Below are 23,408 nucleotides of genomic sequence, written 5' to 3' on the forward strand. Positions count from 1 at the left end.
TCTGCGCATGTGCACAGGTTTGGTTCATGCATTACAGCGTGGTAGAAACGGGACCAAAACAGCGGAGAAGTTGAAGCCTCGTGCTCCAACGCTCTTGGATGTTGCGGTAATTGACCCACTATGCTGTTTATGTTCCTCCTTTGAAGCTAATTTCCTGCCATTCTGCACATTTTGCCATGTAGCTGAGAAAACATTTGCAGATTTAAAGTATATTGTCTACAATTCAATGCATTTTGGCGATTGTTATTTCTCAAAGACTAAATTACTCAAATATATATGGTAGGTCCATTATCTTCCTACTTACTTTATATCTGTTTGTTGTCATTTAAGTTCACACTGAAAGCCTTTTTCCCCATCCTGAATTAATTCAGAAAACGTTTCTTTACACGTTGGACATAGTCATTCCGAAAAAAAAATAAAACTTAACGGCCCGCTCCAAGGGAGGGTCGGAGTATAAGTAAAAAAAATATAAAAGTATGCGAAACGGAGTACAGATGGCACTTCTCGGATACGTACTCTGCTTATACACATTTTGAAGTATGGAAGCTACAACAAAAAGTATGGACAGAAATATGACACAACCACATTAAAAAAAAAGTCATTTCTAAACTAATTTCTTGAAATCAATTGCTGCCCAGTACCATCTCATAGGCTGCCCAGTACCATCTCATAGGCTGCCCAGTACCATCTCATAGGCTGCCCAGTACCATCTCATAGGCTGCCCAGTACCATCTCATAGGCTGCCCAGTACCATCTCATAGGCTGCCCAGTACCATCTCATAGGCTGCCCAGTACCATCTCATAGGCTGCCCAGTACCATCTCATAGGCTGCCCAGTACCATCTCATAGGCTGCCCAGTACCATCTCATAGGCTGCCCAGTACCATCTCATAGGCTGCCCAGTACCATCTCATATGCTGCCCAGTACCATCTCATAGGCTGCCCAGTACCATCTCATAGGGTGCCCAGTACCATCTCATAGGCTGCCCAGTACCATCTCATAGGCTGCCCAGTACCATCTCATAGGCTGCCCAGTACCATCTCATAGGCTGCCCAGTACCATCTCATAGGCTGCCCAGTACCATCTCATAGGCTGCCCAGTACCATCTCATAGGCTGCCCAGTACCATCTCATAGGCTGCCCAGTACCATCTCATAGGCTGCCCAGTACCATCTCATAGGCTGCCCAGTACCATCTCATAGGCTGCCCAGTACCATCTCATAGGCTGCCCAGTACCATCTCATATGCTGCCCAGTACCATCTCATAGGCTGCCCAGTACCATCTCATAGGCTGCCCAGTACCATCTCATAGGCTGCCCAGTACCATCTCATAGGCTGCCCAGTACCATCTCATATGCTGCCCAGTACCATCTCATAGGCTGCCCAGTACCATCTCATAGGCTGCCCAGTACCATCTCATAGGCTGCCCAGTACCATCTCATAGGCTGCCCAGTACCATCTCATAGGCTGCCCAGTACCATATCATAGGCTGCCCAGTACCATCTCATATGCTGCCTGACTACAATATTTTCTCTTGATACACTAATAAATGCATTCTGTGTTAATTGTGTACCTGCCTACAATACACACAGTGGTGTGCATAGATCGCAACCCCATAGTAAGTCAATAGGGCTAGCCACAAATAATTAGTAGCCAACTAGCCACAAAGAATCGTCAACTAGTCATCTACCTTGCATTACATTAGATGTCGGTTGTTTTTGCCTGTTAAAATGGCTAGTTAGCTAGATTATTACAATTCCCATATAGCTAGCTGATAATTATGAAGTTTAAAGTTTGTTTATGTGGCCATCTTGTCATCTGGGTTACCATTAGCTTGGCTGGCAGCAGGTTGAGTGAATAGGCAGTAAGATACAAGGCATAGTCGTGAGGTGATTGATGCACGCACATCGTCTACCCGCCCTCTCACTGACGAACAGAGTGCCACAACAGGCTCGGAGTGATTCCTCACACTGTCGCCGTATAGCTGCCCTCCTCCTCCTCCGGAGGGACATCCTCCTAGCCGTTGGGTGTGTGTGTGTGTGTGTCTCATCCGGATGTTTATTTGTATCGTAGCTAGAATCAGGTTATATTTGCATGTTTTCCCAGGGTTGACAGAGTCCCTGCAGGCTCTGTAGTAGCCCATGGCTCATGAAAAGTGATGTGATAGCTAGCCAGCCCTACTTGCTAAATAACCATGGATTATGATCAGGGATAACCTATAGGTACAGCCATCTCCTGCTAGAATGAACGATATGTATCTTCTATCGATCAGAATAAAGCTGGACCAGTTGATTAAAAGGTGTGGAACAGACTGAATAAAGCTGGACCAGTTGATTAAAGGGTGTGGAACAGACTGAATAAAGCTGGACCAGTTGATTAAAAGGTGTGGAACAGACTGAATAAAGCTGGACCAGTTGATTAAAGGGTGTGGAACAGACTGAATAAAGCTGGACCAGTTGATTAAAGGGTGTGGAACAGACTGCTCAGACCCCAACCAAGGATCATCAAAAGTCGTGCTATAAATTCACAGACAACACAAAGATTCCTTGATGTCCTTCCAGACTCCTTCTGCCTACCCAAGGACGCCAGAGGACAAAAATCAGTTAACCACCTAACTGAGGAACTCAACTTAACCTTGCGCAATACCCTAGATGCAGTTGCACCCCTAAAAACTAAAAACATTTCTCATAAGAAACTAGCTCCCTGGTACACAGAAAATACCCGAGCTCTGAAGCAAGCTTCCAGAAAATTGGAACGGAAATGGCGCCACACCAAACTGGAAGTCTTCCGACTAGCTTGGAAAGACAGTACTGTGCAGTACCGAAGAGCCCTTACTGCTGCTCGATCATCCTATTTTTCTAACTTAATTGAGGAAAATAAGAACAATCCGAAATTCCTTTTTGATACTGTCGCAAAGCTAACTAAAAAGCAGCATTCCCCAAGAGAGGATGACTTTCACTTTAGCAGTGATAAATTCATGAACTTCTTTGAGGAAAAGATTATGATTATTAGAAAGCAAATTACGGACTCTTCCTTAAATCTGCGTATTCCTTCAAAGCTCAGTTGTCCTGAGTCTGCACAACTCTGCCAGGACCTAGGATCAAGAGAGACACTCAAGTGTTTTAGTACTATATCTCTTGACACAATGATGAAAATAATCATGGCCTCTAAACCTTCAAGCTGCATACTGGACCCTATTCCAACTAAACTACTGAAAGAGCTGCTTCCTGTGCTTGGCCCTACTATGTTGAACATAATAAACGGCTCTCTATCCACCGGATGTGTACCAAACTCATTAAAAGTGGCAGTAATAAAGCCTCTCTTGAAAAAGCCAAACCTTGACCCAGAAAATATAAAAAACTATCGGCCTATATCGAATCTTCCATTCCTCTCAAAAATTTTAGAAAAGGCTGTTGCGCAACAACTCACTGCCTTCCTGAAGACAAACAATGTATACGAAATGCTTCAGTCTGGTTTTAGACCCCATCATAGCACTGAGACGGCACTTGTGAAGGTGGTAAATGACATTTTAATGGCATCGGACCGAGGCTCTGCATCTGTCCTCGTGCTCCTAGACCTTAGTGCTGCTTTTGATACCATCGATCACCACATTCTTTTGGAGAGATTGGAAACCCAAATTGGTCTACACGGACAAGTTCTGGCCTGGTTTAGATCTTATCTGTCGGAAAGATATCAGTTTGTCTCTGTGAATGGTCTGTCCTCTGACAAATCAACTGTAAATTTCGGTGTTCCTCAAGGTTACGTTTTAGGACCACTTTTGTTTTCACTATATATTTTACCTCTTGGGGATGTTATTCGAAAACATAATGTTAACTTTCACTGCTATGCAGATGACACACAGCTGTACATTTCAATTAAACATGGTGAAGCCCCAAAATTGCCCTTGCTAGAAGAATGTGTTTCAGACATAAGGAAGTGGATGGCTGCAAACTTTCTACTTTTAAACTCGGACAAAACAGAGATGCTTGTTCTAGGTCCCAAGAAACAAAGAGATCTTCTGTTGAATCTGACAATTAATCTTAATGGTTGTACAGTCGTCTCAAATAAAACTGTGAAGGACCTCGGCGTTACTCTGGACCCTGATCTCTCTTTTGAAGAACATATCAAGACCATTTCAAGGACAGCTTTTTTCCATCTACGAAACATTGCAAAAATCAGGAACTTTCTGTCCAAAAATGATGCAGAAAAATTAATCCATGCTTTTGTCACTTCCAGGTTAGACTACTGCAATGCTCTACTTTCCGGCTACCCGGATAAAGCACTAAATAAACTTCAGTTAGTGCTAAATACGGCTGCTAGAATCCTGACTAGAACCAAAAAATTTGATCATATTACTCCAGTGCTAGCCTCTCTACACTGGCTTCCTGTCAAAGCAAGGGCTGATTTCAAGGTTTTACTGCTAACCTACAAAGCATTACATGGGCTTGCTCCTATCTATCTCTCTGATTTGGTCCTGCCGTACATACCTACACGTACGCTACGGTCACAAGACGCAGGCCTCCTAATTGTCCCTAGAATTTTTAAGCAAACAGCTGGAGGCAGGGCTTTCTCCTATAGAGCTCCATTTTTATGGAACGGTCTGCCTACCCATGTCAGAGACGCAAACTCGGTCTCAACCTTTAAGTCTCTACTGAAGACTCATCTCTTCAGTGGGTCATATGATTGAGTGTAGTCTGGCCCAGGAGTGGGAGGGTGAACGGAAAGGCTCTGGAGCAACGAACCACCCTTGCTGTCTCTGCCTGGCCGGTTCCCCTCTTTCCACTGGGATTCTCTGCCTCTAACCCTATTACAGGGGCTGAGTCACTGGCTTTACTGGGGCTCTCTCATGCCGTCCCTGGAGGAGGTGCGTCACCTGAGTGGGTTGAGTCACTGATGTGGTCATCCTGTCTGGGTTGGCGCCCCCCCCCCCCCCCCCCCCCCTTAAGTTGTGCCGTGGCGGAGGTCTTTGTGGGCTATACTCAGCCTTGTCTCAGGATGGTAAGTTGGTGGTTGAAGATATCCCTCTAGTGGTGTGGGGGCTGTGCTTTGGCAAAGTGGGTGGGGTTATATCCTTCCTGTTTGGCCCTGTCCGGGGGTGTCCTCGGAGTGGGCCACAGTGTCTCCTGACCCCTCCTGTCTCAGCCTCCAGTATTTATGCTGCAGTAGTTTATGTGTCGGGGGGCTAGGGTCAGTTTGTTATATCTGGAGTACTTCTCCTGTCCTATTCGGTGTCCTGTGTGAATCTAAGTGTGCGTTCTCTAATTCTCTCCTTCTCTCTTTCTCTCTCTCGGAGGACCTGAGCCCTAGGACCATGCCCCAGGAATACCTGACATGATGACTCCTTGCTGTCCCCAGTCCACCTGACTGTGCTGCTGCTCCAGTTTCAACTATTCTGCCTTATTATTATTCGACCATGCTGGTCATTTATGAACATTTGAACATCTTGACCATGTTTTGTTATAATCTCCACCCGGCACAGCCAGAAGAGGACTGGCCACCCCACATAGCCTGGTTCCTCTCTAGGTTTCTTCCTAGGTTTTGGCCTTTCTAGGGAGTTTTTCCTAGCCACCGTGCTTCTTCACCTGCATTGCTTGCTGTTTGGGGTTTTAGGCTGGGTTTCTGTACAGCACTTTGAGATATCAGCTGATGTACGAAGGGCTATATAAATAAATTTGATTTGAATAAAGCTGGACCAGTTGATTAAAAGGTGTGGAACAGACTGAATAAAGCTGGACCAGTTGATTAAAAGGTGTGGAACAGACTGAATAAAGCTGGACCAGCTGATTATAGGGTGTGGAACAGACTGAATAAAGCTGGACCAGTTGATTAAAAGGTGTGGAACAGACTGAATAAAACTGGACCAGTTGATTAAAGGGTGTGGAACAGACTGAATAAAGCTGGACCAGTTGATTAAAAGGTGTGGAACAGACTGAATAAAGCTGGACCAGTTGATTAAAGGGTGTGGAACAGACTGAATAAAGCTGGACCAGTTGATTAAAGGGTGTGGAATAGACTGAATAAAGCTGGACCAGCTGATTAAAGGGTGTGGAACAGACTGAATAAAGCTGGACCAGTTGATTAAAAGGTGTGGAACAGACTGAATAAAGCTGGACCAGTTGATTAAAAGGTGTGGAACAGACTGAATAAAGCTGGACCAGTTGATTAAAAGGTGTGGAACAGACTGAATAAAGCTGGACCAGTTGATTAAAGGGTGTGGAACAGACTGAATAAAGCTGGACCAGTTGATTAAAAGGTGTGGAACAGACTGAATAAAGCTGGACCAGTTGATTAAAAGGTGTGGAACAGACTGAATAAAGCTGGACCAGTTGATTAAAAGGTGTGGAACAGACTGAATAAAGCTGGACCAGCTGATTAAAGGGTGTGGAACAGACTGAATAAAGCTGGACCAGTTGATTAAAAGGTGTGGAACAGACTGAATAAAGCTGGACCAGTTGATTAAAGGGTGTGGAACAGACTGAATAAAGCTGGACCAGTTGATTAAAAGGTGTGGAACAGACTGAATAAAGCTGGACCAGTTGATTAAAAGGTGTGGAACAGACTGAATAAAGCTGATGTCCTTCATTCATTCGTCATAAAAAAAGTGATTTGGGTTATTGGGGGCAGGCCTGCGGGGTGGTGTCTGTGCGTGTGTGTGTGGTGTTTTGGGAGCAGGCCTGCGGGGCGGTGTGTGTGTGTGTGTGGTGTTTTGGGGGCAGGCCTGTGGGGCGGTGTGTGTGTGTGTGTGTGGTGTTTTGGGAGCAGCCCTGCGGGGTGGTGTCTGTGCGTGTGTGTGTGTGTGGTGTTTTGGGGGCAGGCCTGCGGGGCGGTGTGTGTGTGTGTGTACTCACAGTGTGTTTGGGTATCGGGGGCAGGCCAGCGGGACTGTGTGTGTCTGCTTCTTCCTTCAGTAGGTGGTCAGTTCTCATGTAGGAGTTATAGAGGCCGTCACCATGCCGCGCTGGTGGACACAACAACACAGGTCAGAGGTCACGCTCTGGATCAACTTCATTGACATTAACAACATAATCAGACACATGTGTAATAAATTAATTGGTCTAACAGGAGCTCTCATATTGAAACATTACCCTAACAGACATACACCGAGTACACCTTATGCCCTCAGAAAAGCCTCAAATCGTTGGGGGATGGACTCGACAAGATGTCGAAAGCGTTCCACGGGCAGGGCCACATCCTCACCTTCCCAGTACCGCAATTTCAACTGCCCCAAACTTAACTTGAACCATCCCAAAATTAAAACACATGTTTTTTTTTTTGTGTGTGTTAATATGCCAACATGGGTCTAGATAATTTACAACGCTTTTAAAGTAAAGTATTTCAGTCAATATTACATCAACTTCATTTGTTAACATAAAACTTTTTTGCATCTTAACGAAAAGAAAAGAAAACATCCATTACATTATTAGAAAGTATAACGTATTAATTGAACATGCTAACCACATGTATACAATATACAGAACCAGTCAACAGTTTGGCCACACCTACTGATTTCTTTATTATTATTTTTTTACATTGTAGAATAATAGTGAAGACATCAAAACTATAAAATAACACATATGGAATCAGTCTCATTAAAGTTTGGCTATATTTTCAGGCTCCTCCCTTATGTAAGCATGGGTCTGGACATGACAGGCTGTAGCCAATAGCCAATAGGCTATCACATACACATTGACATAAAGTCTAATTACTTATGGACATTTACATACACTTTTGTTTTCCTTCACAGAATACCTACTATTTTTCATTTTTTTTAAACAATTTACTTAGCCAATTTAGTTAATGGCCTTGCAGCCCTGACAGACGGCCCTGGTGCCCTGGCAGAAGGCCCTGGTGCCCTGGCAGAAGGCCCTGGTGCCCTGGCAGAAGGCCCTGGTGCCCTGGCAGATCGGGCACTTCTTAACTGGTACCTAGAGCAAAACAACTGACATGTAAGTGTCCGTGGGAGTCTCACCTTTCAACAGAGGTGTCACATTAGTGTGTAGAACAAACTGTTTGGACGCTACAGACAGAAGTTGGCAGAAGAGCCTGTACCGACTTCAGCAGAGTCCTGTGATGATTGTGGGGGTCGTCGAGACAAAACTGAAAACACCACCGTGTTCCTGAGAGTCTCATCTTTCTACAGAGTGGTAGTTTGTAGGCCAAACCAGCCGGAGACTACAGACGTTTTCGTGAGAAGACGGATTTTCAGGATGTCTCAGTCTGACAAACATCGCTCTACCTCTGCCATCTTTCACCACAGATACGGAAGGGCCGACGGATGTGGCGGATTGAGACACAGCCCATGCAAAAAAAACAGATCTGTAGTTTAAACAGATGGCGATTTTTGCATGATGTTAATTTGATTTCCGTGGCGCCACTTATAATAATAAAATTTCCGGACTGTAGTTCCCCCTCCAATAACACCTCCTCTGTGTGCAGGTCTAAGGTGACACACAGTCACGCACACTGTGGCATATCATAAATCAGACCCAGACCCATTTCCGGTTATCAGATCCCTTTCCGTGTTAATAACTCTATTTCTGATTACACCTGTGTCTGTGTTCCATCGTTTCAACGTGGATGCACAGAACAAAATGGTGGAGACACAGACAGACAAGCGGAAAGATGCTGCCGTCACAGTAGCATCTGCTAGCCCCATTAATAGGCCAATAATAGGCCTACCACTTTCAGCAACACTGGCTCTCTGGCAACCTTAAGCACCTGGCTAAGCCAGTCTGGGCTGTGAATGGGGTTGGCCGGTTCATGCTAGTAACAGCGTTAACCCATAGAGAGCTGTGGGGTTAGTTATCATTTGCCAATAGGGAGCTGTAGTGCTAGCATTAGCCCATAGAGAGCTATGGGGCTAGTTTGCATTAGGCAATAGGGAGCCGTGGAATTCACCTGCTAGCATTAACCCATAGACCAGGGGTGTCCAACTACCAGTAGTCCGCCGTCCGCCGTCCACCTATAAGTAGCTCGCCAATCAATTTTGAAAGTACATGCATTTTTACATCAAAAGCCGTCTCAAAGATCCCGGCTATTATCCAAACAAAACCACTATTGGCTTTAAAAAAAGAGTCAAAAAGGTAACAATACCTGCCAATTAATTTCCAGCAATATTACCCGTCTGTCTCTGGCACGTGTTTCGTCTTTAAAAAAAAAAAATGGACCTTTATTTAACTAGGCAAGTCAGTTAAGAACAAATTTTTATTTTCAATGACGGCCTAGGAACAGTGGGTTAACTGCCTGTTCAGGGGCAGAACGACAGATTTGTACCTTGTCAGCTCGGGGATATGAACTTGCAACCTTCCAGTTACTAGTCCAACGCTCTAACCACTAGGCTACCCTGCCAGTTAGCGATGCTAATCATTTTCCACGAAAACCTTCTCAATTAAAAGTTAAGTTAGTGTTAGCCCCACAGATAACTGTGTCACTAAGTTAGCCCCACAGATAATTCCACGGCTCCCTATTACCTAATGGAAACTAGCCCCACCTGACAGAAGTGTAGAATGATTATTTGTTTTAATTGGGTGGTCATTGTTTTGAAAACTCTTGCCATGCCATTTGGTGCAGCAGTAGGTCTTAACATCAGCAGAAACATCTCTAGACCCACACATTCCTCTCCTCCTAGATGCGCAGTTACAGGGAATTGCACTCAAAACTAAATGTTAGTTTCTCTCCTTTAAGTAAAAAAATAAATAAAATGGTCTTCTGATGTGATTTAAGCCTTGACATGGACTCAGAACATTCCATTTTGTTGTTTCTCTAGGAATAATTGTAATATTGAGAGTATAAAGATAAAATCCCAAACCAAGAAAAATAAAACTGACTTTGGTTTTAACAGTTTAGTTAGCCCTAAAAGAGCAATCTTAGCTAGTGTTAGCCCCATAGAGAACTGTGTCACTAAGTTAGCGTTAGCCCCACAGATAACTGTGTCACTAAGTTAGCGTTAGCCCCACAGAGAACTGTGTCACTAAGTTAGCCCCATAGAGAACTGTGTCACTAAGTTAGCGTTAGCCCCATAGAGAACTGTGTCACTAAGTTAGCCCCATAGAGAACTGTGTCACTAAGTTAGCGTTAGCCCCATAGAGAACTGTGTCCCTAAGTTAGCGTTAGTGAAACAGACATCAGTGTATTGCTATCCGTTTAGTTAAGAGTTAGCCCTAAGAGAGCCATGTTAACTAGTAATAACCCATAGAGAGATGTAGGGTTAGTTAGAGCTGTGTGGCCAGGCTCCAGTCCTGTGCTGCAGTGTCAACCGACGGGCTCTGTGCAGGGGTGGGGGTACAATACACATGGCCTGCATGAAAGGGGAGTTAAGACTGTGGGTTCAGCACTTTACCCCCATATTCACATTCACTCTGGCCCCAAACATTACTACTGAAACCTCCCCACAACAAAACTCAAACCAAAATGGTTGGCGTCAATTTCATGTGAATGGCACGGTTGTTATGGAAAAATGTAGCTATTTAGCAAACACACCGCCTGGGTCTGTGTGCGGAGATGGTGGTCCAGGAGGGACAAACACCACAGAGAGTAGAGCGAAGGGAACACCCCAGAAACGTGTCATAAACCAGACTAATAACAATGGTGCAACAGCGTAGACACAGACTGCTGGCTAGACTGTGGCTGACTCAACTAGAACTAGCTAGACTGCCGGTCTGTCTGTTGTTCATACAGAACTACTGAGATATATCTATTTATTTGATAAGACTATTGACTTGCCTAGTAAGCTAAATACTTTAAAAAAATATAAATATATTTTTTAAATATGATTCAGAGACCTGCAAAGAAGCATGAGTTCAGCACTTGTTCCAGTGTTGACTGGCTCTGGAGAAGAGTACTTACAGACATGCAGGAGAGTCTAGTGTTTGTCTGATCAACGGACACAAAGTTGCAAGTCAGAAAACAGCTTGTTTACCTCCACTGGGTGGAACTGATCGGCGCTATTATGACATCACAGTCTACAGGGCTCTACAGCGCTACCCTTCTGAGGGCATACACTCCTAAATATTTTGCTGTGCAACTTAGAATATTAAATTTGGTAGCACCAGTGCCTCTAGAGAAAAATGAAATCACCCAACTGCATACTGCGGCTTTAATACATCCAACAACAACAACAAATGTATTCATTTCTTTGTCACCACAGAGCCCTGATCTGCCTGACAATCAGACTGCGATACCTCTGGATCACAGTCTAAGATCAATGCCATACAATTTGCTTGGAAAAACTTCCACTCACGAGCTATAAAGCCAGAATGTTCCAGAAAATCAATATTTTTATGTATCGGTTGTTTCGTGCGGCTGGTCTTTTTGCAGGTAGGAAGCGCTGGTATTTGAGTTCATATTTCTACCACCAGAAGCATGTGCAGAACCATGTAACCATGTGCTCTGCAAACATGCATCTATTTTCAACTTGTGTACATGCTTCAGGTGACAAATCTGAACGCACTACCAGCGCTTTGAAAAGTTCATGCAATTATACTTTCCTGTCCATATCTAGTCTCACATTCCTACCTGCAAAAGGACCAACAGCACAGACAACCAGTGAAGTATCATTTTACTCAGCATGCTGTCTTGTAGAGGTCACGAGAGGAAACTTTCCTGATCCAAAACAGTCATTTCTGCCTGACGTAGAATTCCAATGCAATTCCTCTTCGGTGGAGTTTAACGGCGGCTGGCATATAATTATGTTGCATTACCGCCTCCAACTGAACTATAGTAAAGAGACATTACACTTTGTGATACAAAATGGGAAAAGGGGAAACTGGAAGAAAAAAAAAAAAAAACTATTCAGACCACTTGACTTTTTCCCACATTTTGTTACGTTACAGCCTTATCCTAAAATAGATCAATCAACCTATGCACAATACCCCATAATGACAAACTAAAAACAGGTTTTTAGAAATGTTTGCAAAGATTAAAAACAGAAATACCTTATTTACATAAGTATTCAGACCCTTTCCTATGAGACTCGGAATTGAGCTCAGGTGCACCCCGTTTCCATTGATCATCCTTGAGATGTTTCTACAACTTGATTGGACTCCACCTGTGGTCAATTCAATTGATTGGACATGATTTGGAAAGGCACACACCTGTCTATATATGGTCCCACAGTTGACAGTGCATGTCAGATCAAAAAACAAGCCATGAGGTCGAAGGAATTGTCTGTAGTGCTCCTAGACTGAATTGTGTTGAGGCACAGATCTGGGGAAAGGTACCAAAAAAAAATGTCTGCAGCATTGAAGAACCCCAAGAACACAGTGGCCTCCATCATTCTTAAATGGAAGAAGTTTGGAACCACCAAGACTCTTCCTAGAGGTGGTGCCTGACCAAACTGAGCAATTGGGAGAGAAGGGCCTTGGTCAGGAAGGTGACCAAGAACTCGATGGTCACTCTCCATAGTTCCTCTGTGGGGATGGGAGAACATTCCTGAAGGACAACCATCTCTGCAGAACTCCACCAATCAGGCGTTTATGGTAGAGTGGCCAGATGGAAGCCACTCCTCAGTAAAAGGCACATGACAGCCCACTGGGAGTTTGTCAAAAGGCACCTAAAGACTCTCAGACCACAAGCAACAATATGGTCTCTGGTCTGATGGAACCAAGATTGAACTCTTTGGCCTGAATGTCAAGCGCCCCTACTGTGAAGCATGGCAGTGGTAGCATCATGCTGTGGGGATGTTCTTCAGCGGCAGGGACTGGGAGACTAGTCGGGATTGAGGGAAAGATGAACTGAGCAAAGTACAGAGATATCCTTGATGAAAACCTGCTCCAGAGCGCTCAGGACCTCAGACTGGGACGAAAGTTCACCTTCCAACAGGACAACGACCCTGAGCACACAGCCAATACAATGCAGGAGTGGCTTTGGGTAAAGTCTCTGAATGTCCTTGAGGGGCCCAGCCAGAGCCTGGACTTAAACCCAATCGAACATCTCTAGAAAGACCAGAAAATAGCTGTGCAGTGACACACCCCCACCCAACTCGACAGAACTTGAGAGGATCTGCAGAGAAGAACGGGAGAAACTCCCCAAATACAGGTGTGCCAAGGTTGTAGCGTCATACCCAAGAAATGTAATCAATTTTAGAATAAGGCTGTAACTTAACAAAATGTGGAAAAAGGCAAGGGGTCTGAATACTTTCCTCAGTTGTATTAACATCTCCTAGATTTAGGACAGACACTTCAAAACCTTGTTTCATATTTATTTTTTGACCGACCACTTTGCCGAGTGCTGAAGTGCGGAAAAATATTTTACCCTCGGTTGCAACACTTACTACCAAGTTCCAAATTGCCTCTGGAAGCAACATCAGCACAATAACTTTATCGGGAGCTTCATGAAATGGGTTTCCATGGCCGAGCAGCCGCACACAAGACTAAGATCACCATGCGCAATGCCAAGCGTCAGCTGGAGCGGTGTAAAGCTCGCCGCCATTGGACTCTGGAGCAGTGTAAACGCGTTCTCTGGAGTGATGAATAAAGCAATATGGGTTTGGCGGATACCAGGAGAACGCTACCTGCTCCAATGAATAGTGCCAATTGTGAAGTTTGGTGGAGGAGGAATAATGGTCTGGGGCTGTTCTATGAGCAGGTGACCACATTCTTGAAAATACACTACGTGACCAAAAGTAAGCAACAGTCCTTGACTCCCGAGCTATTTGAGATGATCAACTGTCTTGAACCATGGAAACAAAATAATTCAGGGACAAATGTTACATTTGCGTTCAACAAAATGGCAAGCTAACAAATGATGCCAGGTGAAATGCCACTTTGTCCAATAGCTGATACTAGAATCACATCTATCCTGATGCCTAATCACTTTACCCTGCATTCATGTACATATCTATCTGAAATACCTCCTACCTCTGGTACTCCCTTTTATATAGCTCAAATACTTGTGTATTTCATTGTATTCCTTGTGTTACTAACTTATGTTCGTATTATTTCTAAACTCTGTGTCGTTGGGAAGGGCTCGTAAGTAAACATTTCACGGTAAAAATCTACACCCGTTGTATTCGGCGTATGTGACAAATAGAATTTGCTTTGAGTACATTCATGTAACGTTGCAGTTAAGTACATTAGAATACAGTACGAAGCCAGTTATAATCAGTTCATTACCTGCTGTTATGGGGCCTTCTGCTTTTCTCTGTAATACCATCATGATTGCAGTTTAACTTTGAAGCCAGCATCCGAGGTGGAGTTTAAAAAATCTTTAGTAAAAACAACCGTATATAAAAAAAAAAATAGCCAAGACTTCGGCTAGTTATAATAAAAAAGACTTCGAGGGCAGCTTGTATCACTTGCAATTCGTGCTCGTTTAGCTAGCTCAAGGAATCCAAAATAACCCCTACTAACCAACTTCATCGGATGAAATATAGCTACATAAATTAGTTTAATATAGCTTTCCTCACTTGCTCAACTTAATATTATAGCTAGGACTCTCTACCTACACAATGTGACCTTACTCTCGTCCTAAAACCCATGGCTTTGTCAACTCGTTAACCCTGCAGTCTGAAAAAGTTCCAGCGATGGGAGTCGTCGTTTCTCGTTTCCGTCAGCTAACGTTGTTAGCACAGCCACACAAAAAACACACGTCCGCGAGTTGAGCAAAAGCTAAATGACTCCCGCTGTCCGAAATAGTTTCCAATCTCAAAATGACAGCTTTAGCTGTCTGACCCCTCCTCGCCTTTCTCGCTCTCGGTTGATTACTATATATCCAACCCCAGAAAAACATTCCCCATAAGAAACACAAAATATCGAGTGTACTACGCGGTCACTGATTAGTTAGCAATGTAACTAGTTAGCTTCTGCTTCGATCGGCCCCATGATCAGTCCTCCTTCCGGAATGCTTGTGAAGCTGTTTTCGCTTTGAGAGGTAATCGTCGGTTAGCTAGCTACCGTTACCTCAACTCTGGGCACACACAAAAAAGCCCCAGTTCGTTGAATTCAGAGACAATGGCGTCTCATTCGGGTAATATTACAATGTCCTCAGTGCGTTAACACCGTTAAAACGACTTATGTTTTTTTAAACCAGTCTTGTCAGCAGCAGGAGCTCAAATTTTTTTTGTTGATGTGATTTGCCTGGTTTGTTGCTAAGGGCGTCTTCGCCGTGTGTTTCGAGTAGCGTCATTAAACAGGTGGTAGAAGGCTAGAGTGACGCGGGGTTACAGCGGCGCCATCTTGGCTCAAAGTAACACGCCCCCCATCGTCCCATTGTTGTTACTATCAGGTGGTGTCTACATGGATATGGTGGCCATCCGTGTTCCTAGGTACACGAAACAAGAAGACGGATAACGTACATTTTAGTGATGGGGAAACCGAAGCTTTTCTGAAGGCTTCCGAGGTTTCACCAAATTGTGTCGGGAAAACGGTTCATTTTACTCGCAGCTTCATTAGCGGTTCACAATGAACATTAGTGACATCTGCTGGTCAGCAATAAGTGCTTGTAAGATTAATGTTTTCCCCCCGTAATTTTCATCAAAACTCTGTGGCGCAGCGGTGAACTGTTGATTTAATAGTCCATAATTAGTTGGAATACCAGGCTCGAATTCTATATCGTGCTGCCCTTTTTGCCTTCAAGTTGACTATTCTTCAAAGACGAATTATTTGAACTACAATGCAGAATGTGTGCTTTCCAGTGGCGATCCGTTATTCAGGGCAGGTGATTTGAACTCCAGATTTTTGCAAAAATAAATACAATATTAATACGTGTCACATATCAGTTTGCAAACGATGTAAAAACAAATATATATTGAGTTAATAAGTCTGCATACAAACACGGTCTCTTTTTTGTTTTCTGTGATGGTGAGGCAAGCCAGCAGAAAATACAGAGCTTTGCGCCTTGATTGGCTCAGTGTTCTGTCACTCATGGGGACACTACATCACAGCTAAGTCTAAGGTTAGACCTAGAAAATTCTAGCCCCTTGGGTGCTGCCATAGAGTTACAATAGAAGTGCCCATCGAAGAAGTCTCAATGTCATTGGCCACAGATACAATGATTTCAAATCACATAATATGTACAGTAGCTTTGATTGGACAGACTATGTCAACATCATACTTTCAAAATCTTAGCTAGTAGTCATCATCATGAATCAAGTCGACAACCTACTGGCTAATCCTTTTTAATCCTTGTCATATGAAGAGAAATAAGGAAGAGAAATTATAGATAAAACGTATCGGTGCTCATCGACCATTGGGCATAAACATTACACAACAAGTTGGAAATCGCAAATTCAACAATGAGTGGTTTGGAAGGAGACAGTGACAGTGGCTAAATGCAAGCATTGCAAATCAATCACTAGCGTGCTATTCAGTGGAGTGGCTGTGTGGTCCCAGATCTGGGATTAAGGGCCTCTTTTTCAAGTTTAAAATGACAAACATTCAACATTGGCCATGCTGTCAATGAACCCTGATTTATTCTGCGCCCAAAACAACTGTTAACTCGAAACTGCAAAAACTTGACAACAGTGAGTTCAAGGACAACTGGGAAGTCTGGAATATTACTGTCTCTATTATATTATGACAGATCAGCTAGATCTACTGTCTCTATTAAAATATGACAGACCAGCTAGATCTACTGTCTCTATTATATTATGACAGACCAGCAAGATCTACTGTCTCTATTATATTATGACAGACCAGCTAGATCTACTGTCTCTATTAGATTATGACAGACCAGCCAGATCTACTGTCTCTATTATATTAAGACAGACGAGCAAGATCTACTGTCTCTATTATAAATTGACAGACCAGCTAGATATACTGTCTCTATTAGAATTTTACAGACCAGCTAGATCTACTGTCTCTATTATATTATGATAGACCAGCTAGATATACTGTCTCTATTATAATATGACAGACCAGCTAGATCTACTGTCTCTATAAGATGAAAGACCAGCTAGATCTACTGTCTCTAATATATTAAGACAGACCAGCTAGATCTACTGTCTCTATTATTTTATGACAGACCAGATAGATCTACAGTCTCTATTATATTATGACAGACCAGCTAGATCTACTGTCTCTATTATATTATGACAAACCAGCTAGATGTACATTCTCTATTATAAAATGACAGACCAGCTAGATCTACTGTCTCTATTATAATATGAAAGACCATCTAGATCTACTGTCTCATATTATGACAGACCAGCTAGATCTACTGTCTCTATTATAATATGACAGACCAGCTAGACATACTGTCTCTATTCTATTATGACAGACCAGCTAGATCTACTGTCTCTATTATAATATGACAGACCAGCTAGATCTACTGTCTATATTATAAAATGACAGACCAACTAGATCTACTGTCTCTATTATAATATGAAAGACCAGCTGGATGTACTGTCTCTATTATAATATGACAGAGCATCTAGATCTACTGTCTCTATTATATTATGAAAGACCAGCTAGATCGACTGTCTCTATTATGATATGACACACCAGCTAGATATACTGTCTCTATTATAATATGAAAGACCAGCTAGATCTACAGTCTCTATTATATTATGACAGACCAGCTAGATATACTGTCTCTATTGTATTATGACAGACCAGCCAGATCTACTGTCTCTATTATATTTTGACAGACCAGCTAGATCTATCCTCTCTGTTGTATTATGACAGGACCAGCTAGATCTACTGTATCTATTATATTATGACAGGCCAGCTAGATCTACTGTCTCTATTATATTATGACAGACCAGCTAGATCTACTGTCTCTATTATATTATGACAGACCAGCTAGATCTACTGTCTCCATTATATTATGACAGACAAGCTAGATATACTGTCTCTATTGTATTATGACAGACCAGCCAGATCTACTCTCTCTCTTTAATATTATGACAGACAAGCTAGATCTACTTTCTCTATTATATTATGACAGACCAGCTAGATATACTGTCTCTATTATATTATGACAGACCAGCTAGATATACTGTCTCTATTATAATATGACAGACCAGCTAGATCTACTGTCCCTATTATATAATGACAGGCCAGCTAGATATACTGTCTCTATTGTATTATGACAGGCCAGCTAGATCTACTGTCTCTATTATAATACGACAGACCAGCTACATCTACTGTCTCTATTATATTATGACAGACCAGGTAGATCTACTGTCTCCATTATATTATGACAGACAAGCTAGATATACTGTCTCTATTGTATTATGACAGACCAGCCAGATCTACTCTCTCTCTTTAATATTATGACAGACAAGCTAGATCTACTGTCTCTATTATATTATGACAGACCAGCTAGATATACTGTCTCTATTGTATTATGACAGACAAGCCAGATCTACTTTCTCTATTATATTATGACAGACCAGCTAAATCTACTGTCTCTATTATATTATGACAGACCAGCTAGATATACTGTCTCTATTATAATATGTCAGACCAGCTAGATCTATTGTCCCTATTATAATATGACAGACCAGCTAGATCTACTGTCTCTATGTCTCTATTATATAATGAAAGGCCAGCTAGATATACTGTCTCTATTGTATTATGACAGACCAGCTAGATCTACTGTCTCTATTATATTATGACAGACCAGCTAGATCTACTGTCTCTATTATATTATGACAGACCAGCTAGATATACTGTCTCTATTGTATTATGACAGACCAGCCAGAACTATTGTCTCTATTATATTTTGACAGACCAGCCAGATCTATCCTCTCTGTTGTATTATGACAGGACCAGCTAGATCTACTGTCTCTATTATATTATGACAGGCCAGCTAGATCTACTGTCTCTATTATATTATGACAGACCAGCTAGATCTACTGTCTCTATTATATTATGACAGACCAGCTAGATATACTGTCTCTATTGTATTATGACAGACCAGCCAGATCTACTGTTTCTATTATATTTTGACAGACCAGCTAGATCTATCCTCTCTATTATATTATGACAGACCAGCTAGATCTACTGTCTCTATTATATTATGACAGACCAGCTAGATCTACTGTCTCTATTATATTATGACAGACCAGCTAGATCTACTGTCTCTATTATATTATGACAGACCAGCTAGATCTACTGTCTCTATTATTATACGACAGACCAGCTAGATCTACTGTCTCTATTATATTATGACAGACCAGCTAGATCTACTGTCTCTATTATATTATGACAGACCAGCTAGATCTATCCTCTCTGTTGTATTATGACAGGACCAGCTAGATCTACTGTCTCTATTATATTATGACAGGCCAGCTAGATCTACTGTCTCTATTATATTATGACAGACCAGCTAGATTTACTGTCTCTATTATAATATGACAGACCAGCTAGATCTACTGTCCCTATTATAATATGACAGACCAGCTAGATCTACTGTCTCTATGTCTCTATTATATAATGACAGGCCAGCTAGATATACTGTCTCTATTGTATTATGACAGACCAGCTAGATCTACTGTCTCTATTATATTATGAAAGACAAGCTAGATCTACTGTCTCTATTATATTATGACAGACCAGCTAGATATACTGTCTCTATTGTATTATGACAGACCAGCCAGATCTACTGTCTCTATTATATTTTGACAGACCAGCTAGATCTATCCTCTCTGTTGTATTATGACAGGACCAGCTAGATCTACTGTATCTATTATATTATGACAGGCCAGCTAGATCTACTGTCTCTATTATATTATGACAGACCAGCTAGATCTACTGTCTCTATTATATTATGACAGACCAGCTAGATATACTGTCTCTATTGTATTATGACAGACCAGCCAGATCTACTGTTTCTATTATATTTTGACAGACCAGCTAGATCTATCCTCTCTATTATATTATGACAGGACCAGCTAGATCTACTGTCTCTATAATATTATGACAGACCAGCTAGATCTACTGTCTCTATTATATTATGACATACCAGCTAGATCTACTGTCTCTATTATATTATGACAGACCAGCTAGATCTACTGTCTCTATTATTATACGACAGACCAGCTACATCTACTGTCTCTAATATATTATGACAGACCAGCTAGATCTAATGTCTCTATTATATTATGACAGACCAGCTAGATCTATCCTCTCTGTTGTATTATGACAGGACCAGCTAGATCTACTGTCTCTATTATATTATGACAGGCCAGCTAGATCTACTGTCTCTATTATATTATGACAGACCAGCTAGATCTACTGTCTCTATTATATTATGACAGACCAGCTAGATATACTGTCTCTATTATATTATGACAGACCAGCTAGATCTACTGTCTCTATTATATTATGACAGACCAGCTAGATCTACTGTCTCTATTATATTATGACAGACCAGCCAGATCTACTGTTTCTATTATATTATGACAGATCAGCTAGATCTGTCCTCTCTATTATGTTATGACAGGAACAGCTAGATCTACTGTCTCTATTATATTATGACAGACCAGCTAGATCTACTGTCTCTATTATAATACGACAGACCAGCTACATCTACTTTCTCTATTATATTATGACAGACCAGCTAGATATACTGTCTCTATTATAATATGTCAGACCAGCTAGATCTACTGTCCCTATTATAATATGACAGACCAGCTAGATCTACTTTCTCTATGTCTCTATTATATAATGACAGGCCAGCTAGATATACTGTCTCTATTGTATTATGACAGACCAGCTAGATCTACTGTCTCTATTATATTATGACAGACCAGCTAGATCTATCCTCTCTGTTGTTTTATGACAGGACCAGCTAGATCTACTGTCTCTATTATATTATGACAGGCCAGCTAGATCTACTGTCTCTATTATATTATGACAGACCAGCTAGATCTACTGTCTCTATTATATTATGACAGACCAGCTAGATATACTGTGTCTATTGTATTATGACAGACCAGCCAGATCTACTGTTTCTATTATATTTTGACAGACCAGCTATATCTATCCTCTCTATTATATTATGACAGGACCAGCTAGATCTACTGTCTCTATTATATTATGACAGACCAGCTAGATCTACTGTCTCTATTATATTATGACAGACCAGCTAGATCTACTGTCTCTATTATATTATGACAGACCAGCTAGATCTACTGTCTCTATTATTATACGACAGACCAGCTACATCTACTGTCTCTATTATATTATGACAGGCCAGCTAGATATACTGTCTCTATTGTATTATGACAGACCAGCTAGATCTACTGTCTCTATTATATTATGACAGACCAGCTAGATCTACTGTCTCTATTATATTATGACAGACCAGCTAGATATACTGTCTCTATTGTATTATGACAGACCAGCCAGATCTACTGTCTCTATTATATTTTGACAGACCAGCTAGATCTATCCTCTCTGTTGTATTATGACAGGACCAGCTAGATCTACTGTCTCTATTATATTATGACAGGCCAGCTAGATCTACTGTCTCTATTATATTATGACAGACCAGCTAGATCTACTGTCTCTATTATATTATGACAGACCAGCTAGATATACTCTCTCTATTGTATTATGACAGACCAGCCAGATCTACTGTTTCTATTATATTTTGACAGACCAGCTAGATCTATCCTCTCTATTATATTATGACAGGACCAGCTAGATCTACTGTCTCTATTATATTATGACAGACCAGCTAGATCTACTGTCTCTATTATATTATGACAGACCAGCTAGATCTACTGTCTCTATTATATTATGACAGACCAGCTAGATCTACTGTCTCTATTATTATACGACAGACCAGCTACATCTACTGTCTCTATTATATTATGACAGACCAGCTAGATCTACTGTCTCTATTATATTATGACAGACCAGCTAGATCTATCCTCTCTGTTGTATTATGACAGGACCAGCTAGATCTACTGTCTCTATTATATTATGACAGGCCAGCTAGATCTACTGTCTCTATTATATTATGACAGACCAGCTAGATCTACTGTCTCTATTATATTATGACAGACCAGCTAGATATACTGTCTCTATTATATTATGACAGACCAGCTAGATCTACTGTCTCTATTATATTATGACAGACCAGCTAGATCTATCCTCTCTGTTGTATTATGACAGGACCAGCTAGATCTACTGTCTCTATTATATTATGACAGGCCAGCTAGATCTACTGTCTCTATTATATTATGACAGGCCAGCTAGATCTACTGTCTCTATTATATTATGACAGACCAGCTAGATCTACTGTCTCTATTATATTATGACAGACCAGCTAGATATACTGTCTCTATTATATTATGACAGACCAGCTAGATCTACTGTCTCTATTATATTATGACAGACCAGCTAGATCTACTGTCTCTATTATATTATGACAGACCAGCTAGATCTATCCTCTCTGTTGTATTATGACAGGACCAGCTAGATCTACTGTCTCTATTATATTATGATAGGCCAGCTAGATCTACTGTCTCTATTATATTATGACAGACCAGCTAGATCTACTGTCTCTATTATATTATGACAGACCAGCTAGATATACTGTCTCTATTATATTATGACAGACCAGCTAGATCTACTGTCTCTATTATATTATGACAGACCAGCTAGATCTACTGTCTCTATTATATTATGACAGACCAGCTAGATATACTGTCTCTATTGTATTATGACAGACCAGCCAGAACTATTGTCTCTATTATATTTTGACAGACCAGCTAGATCTATCCTGTCTGTTGTATTATGACAGGACCAGCTAGATCTACTGTCTCTATTATATTATGACAGGCCAGCTAGATCTACTGTCTCTATTATATTATGACAGACCAGCTAGATCTACTGTCTCTATTATATTATGACAGACCAGCTAGATATACTGTCTCTATTGTATTATGACAGACCAGCCAGATCTACTGTTTCTATTATATTTTGACAGACCAGCTAGATCTATCCTCTCTATTATATTATGACAGACCAGCTAGATCTACTGTCTCTATTATATTATGACAGACCAGCTAGATCTACTGTCTCTATTATATTATGACAGACCAGCTAGATCTACTGTCTCTATTATATTATGACAGACCAGCTAGATCTACTGTCTCTATTATTATACGACAGACCAGCTAGATCTACTGTCTCTATTATATTATGACAGACCAGCTAGATCTACTGTCTCTATTATATTATGACAGACCAGCTAGATCTATCCTCTCTGTTGTATTATGACAGGACCAGCTAGATCTACTGTCTCTATTATATTATGACAGGCCAGCTAGATCTACTGTCTCTATTATATTATGACAGACCAGCTAGATTTACTGTCTCTATTATAATATGACAGACCAGCTAGATCTACTGTCCCTATTATAATATGACAGACCTGCTAGATCTACTGTCTCTATGTCTCTATTATATAATGACAGGCCAGCTAGATATACTGTCTCTATTGTATTATGACAGA

General features: G+C 41.4%; 1 protein-coding gene across 2 annotated transcripts in view; it reads right to left on the bottom strand.

Moving 5' to 3' along the window:
- The window catches only part of dyrk3 (dual specificity tyrosine phosphorylation regulated kinase 3), a 34,996-nt gene extending 19,812 nt beyond the window's left edge, over positions 1-15,184 (bottom strand). The window contains exons 1-2 of one of the 2 annotated variants that reach the window (XM_036984344.2): positions 14,111-15,184; positions 6,848-6,957 (exon numbers count right to left, since the gene is read on the bottom strand). In XM_036984344.2, the coding sequence (XP_036840239.1) occupies positions 6,848-6,957; positions 14,111-14,153 (153 nt within the window). In that variant the 5' untranslated portion in view covers positions 14,154-15,184. The remainder of the gene's footprint in view (positions 1-6,847; positions 6,958-14,110) is intronic. The other variant, XM_036984346.2, reaches the window with a different exon arrangement.
- Between the last annotated feature and the right edge of the window lie 8,224 nt (positions 15,185-23,408).

The sequence above is a fragment of the Oncorhynchus mykiss genome, chromosome 7 (genome assembly GCF_057628025.1).
Source record: "Oncorhynchus mykiss isolate SJ-2025 chromosome 7, ASM5762802v1, whole genome shotgun sequence".
NCBI lineage: Eukaryota > Metazoa > Chordata > Actinopteri > Salmoniformes > Salmonidae > Oncorhynchus > Oncorhynchus mykiss.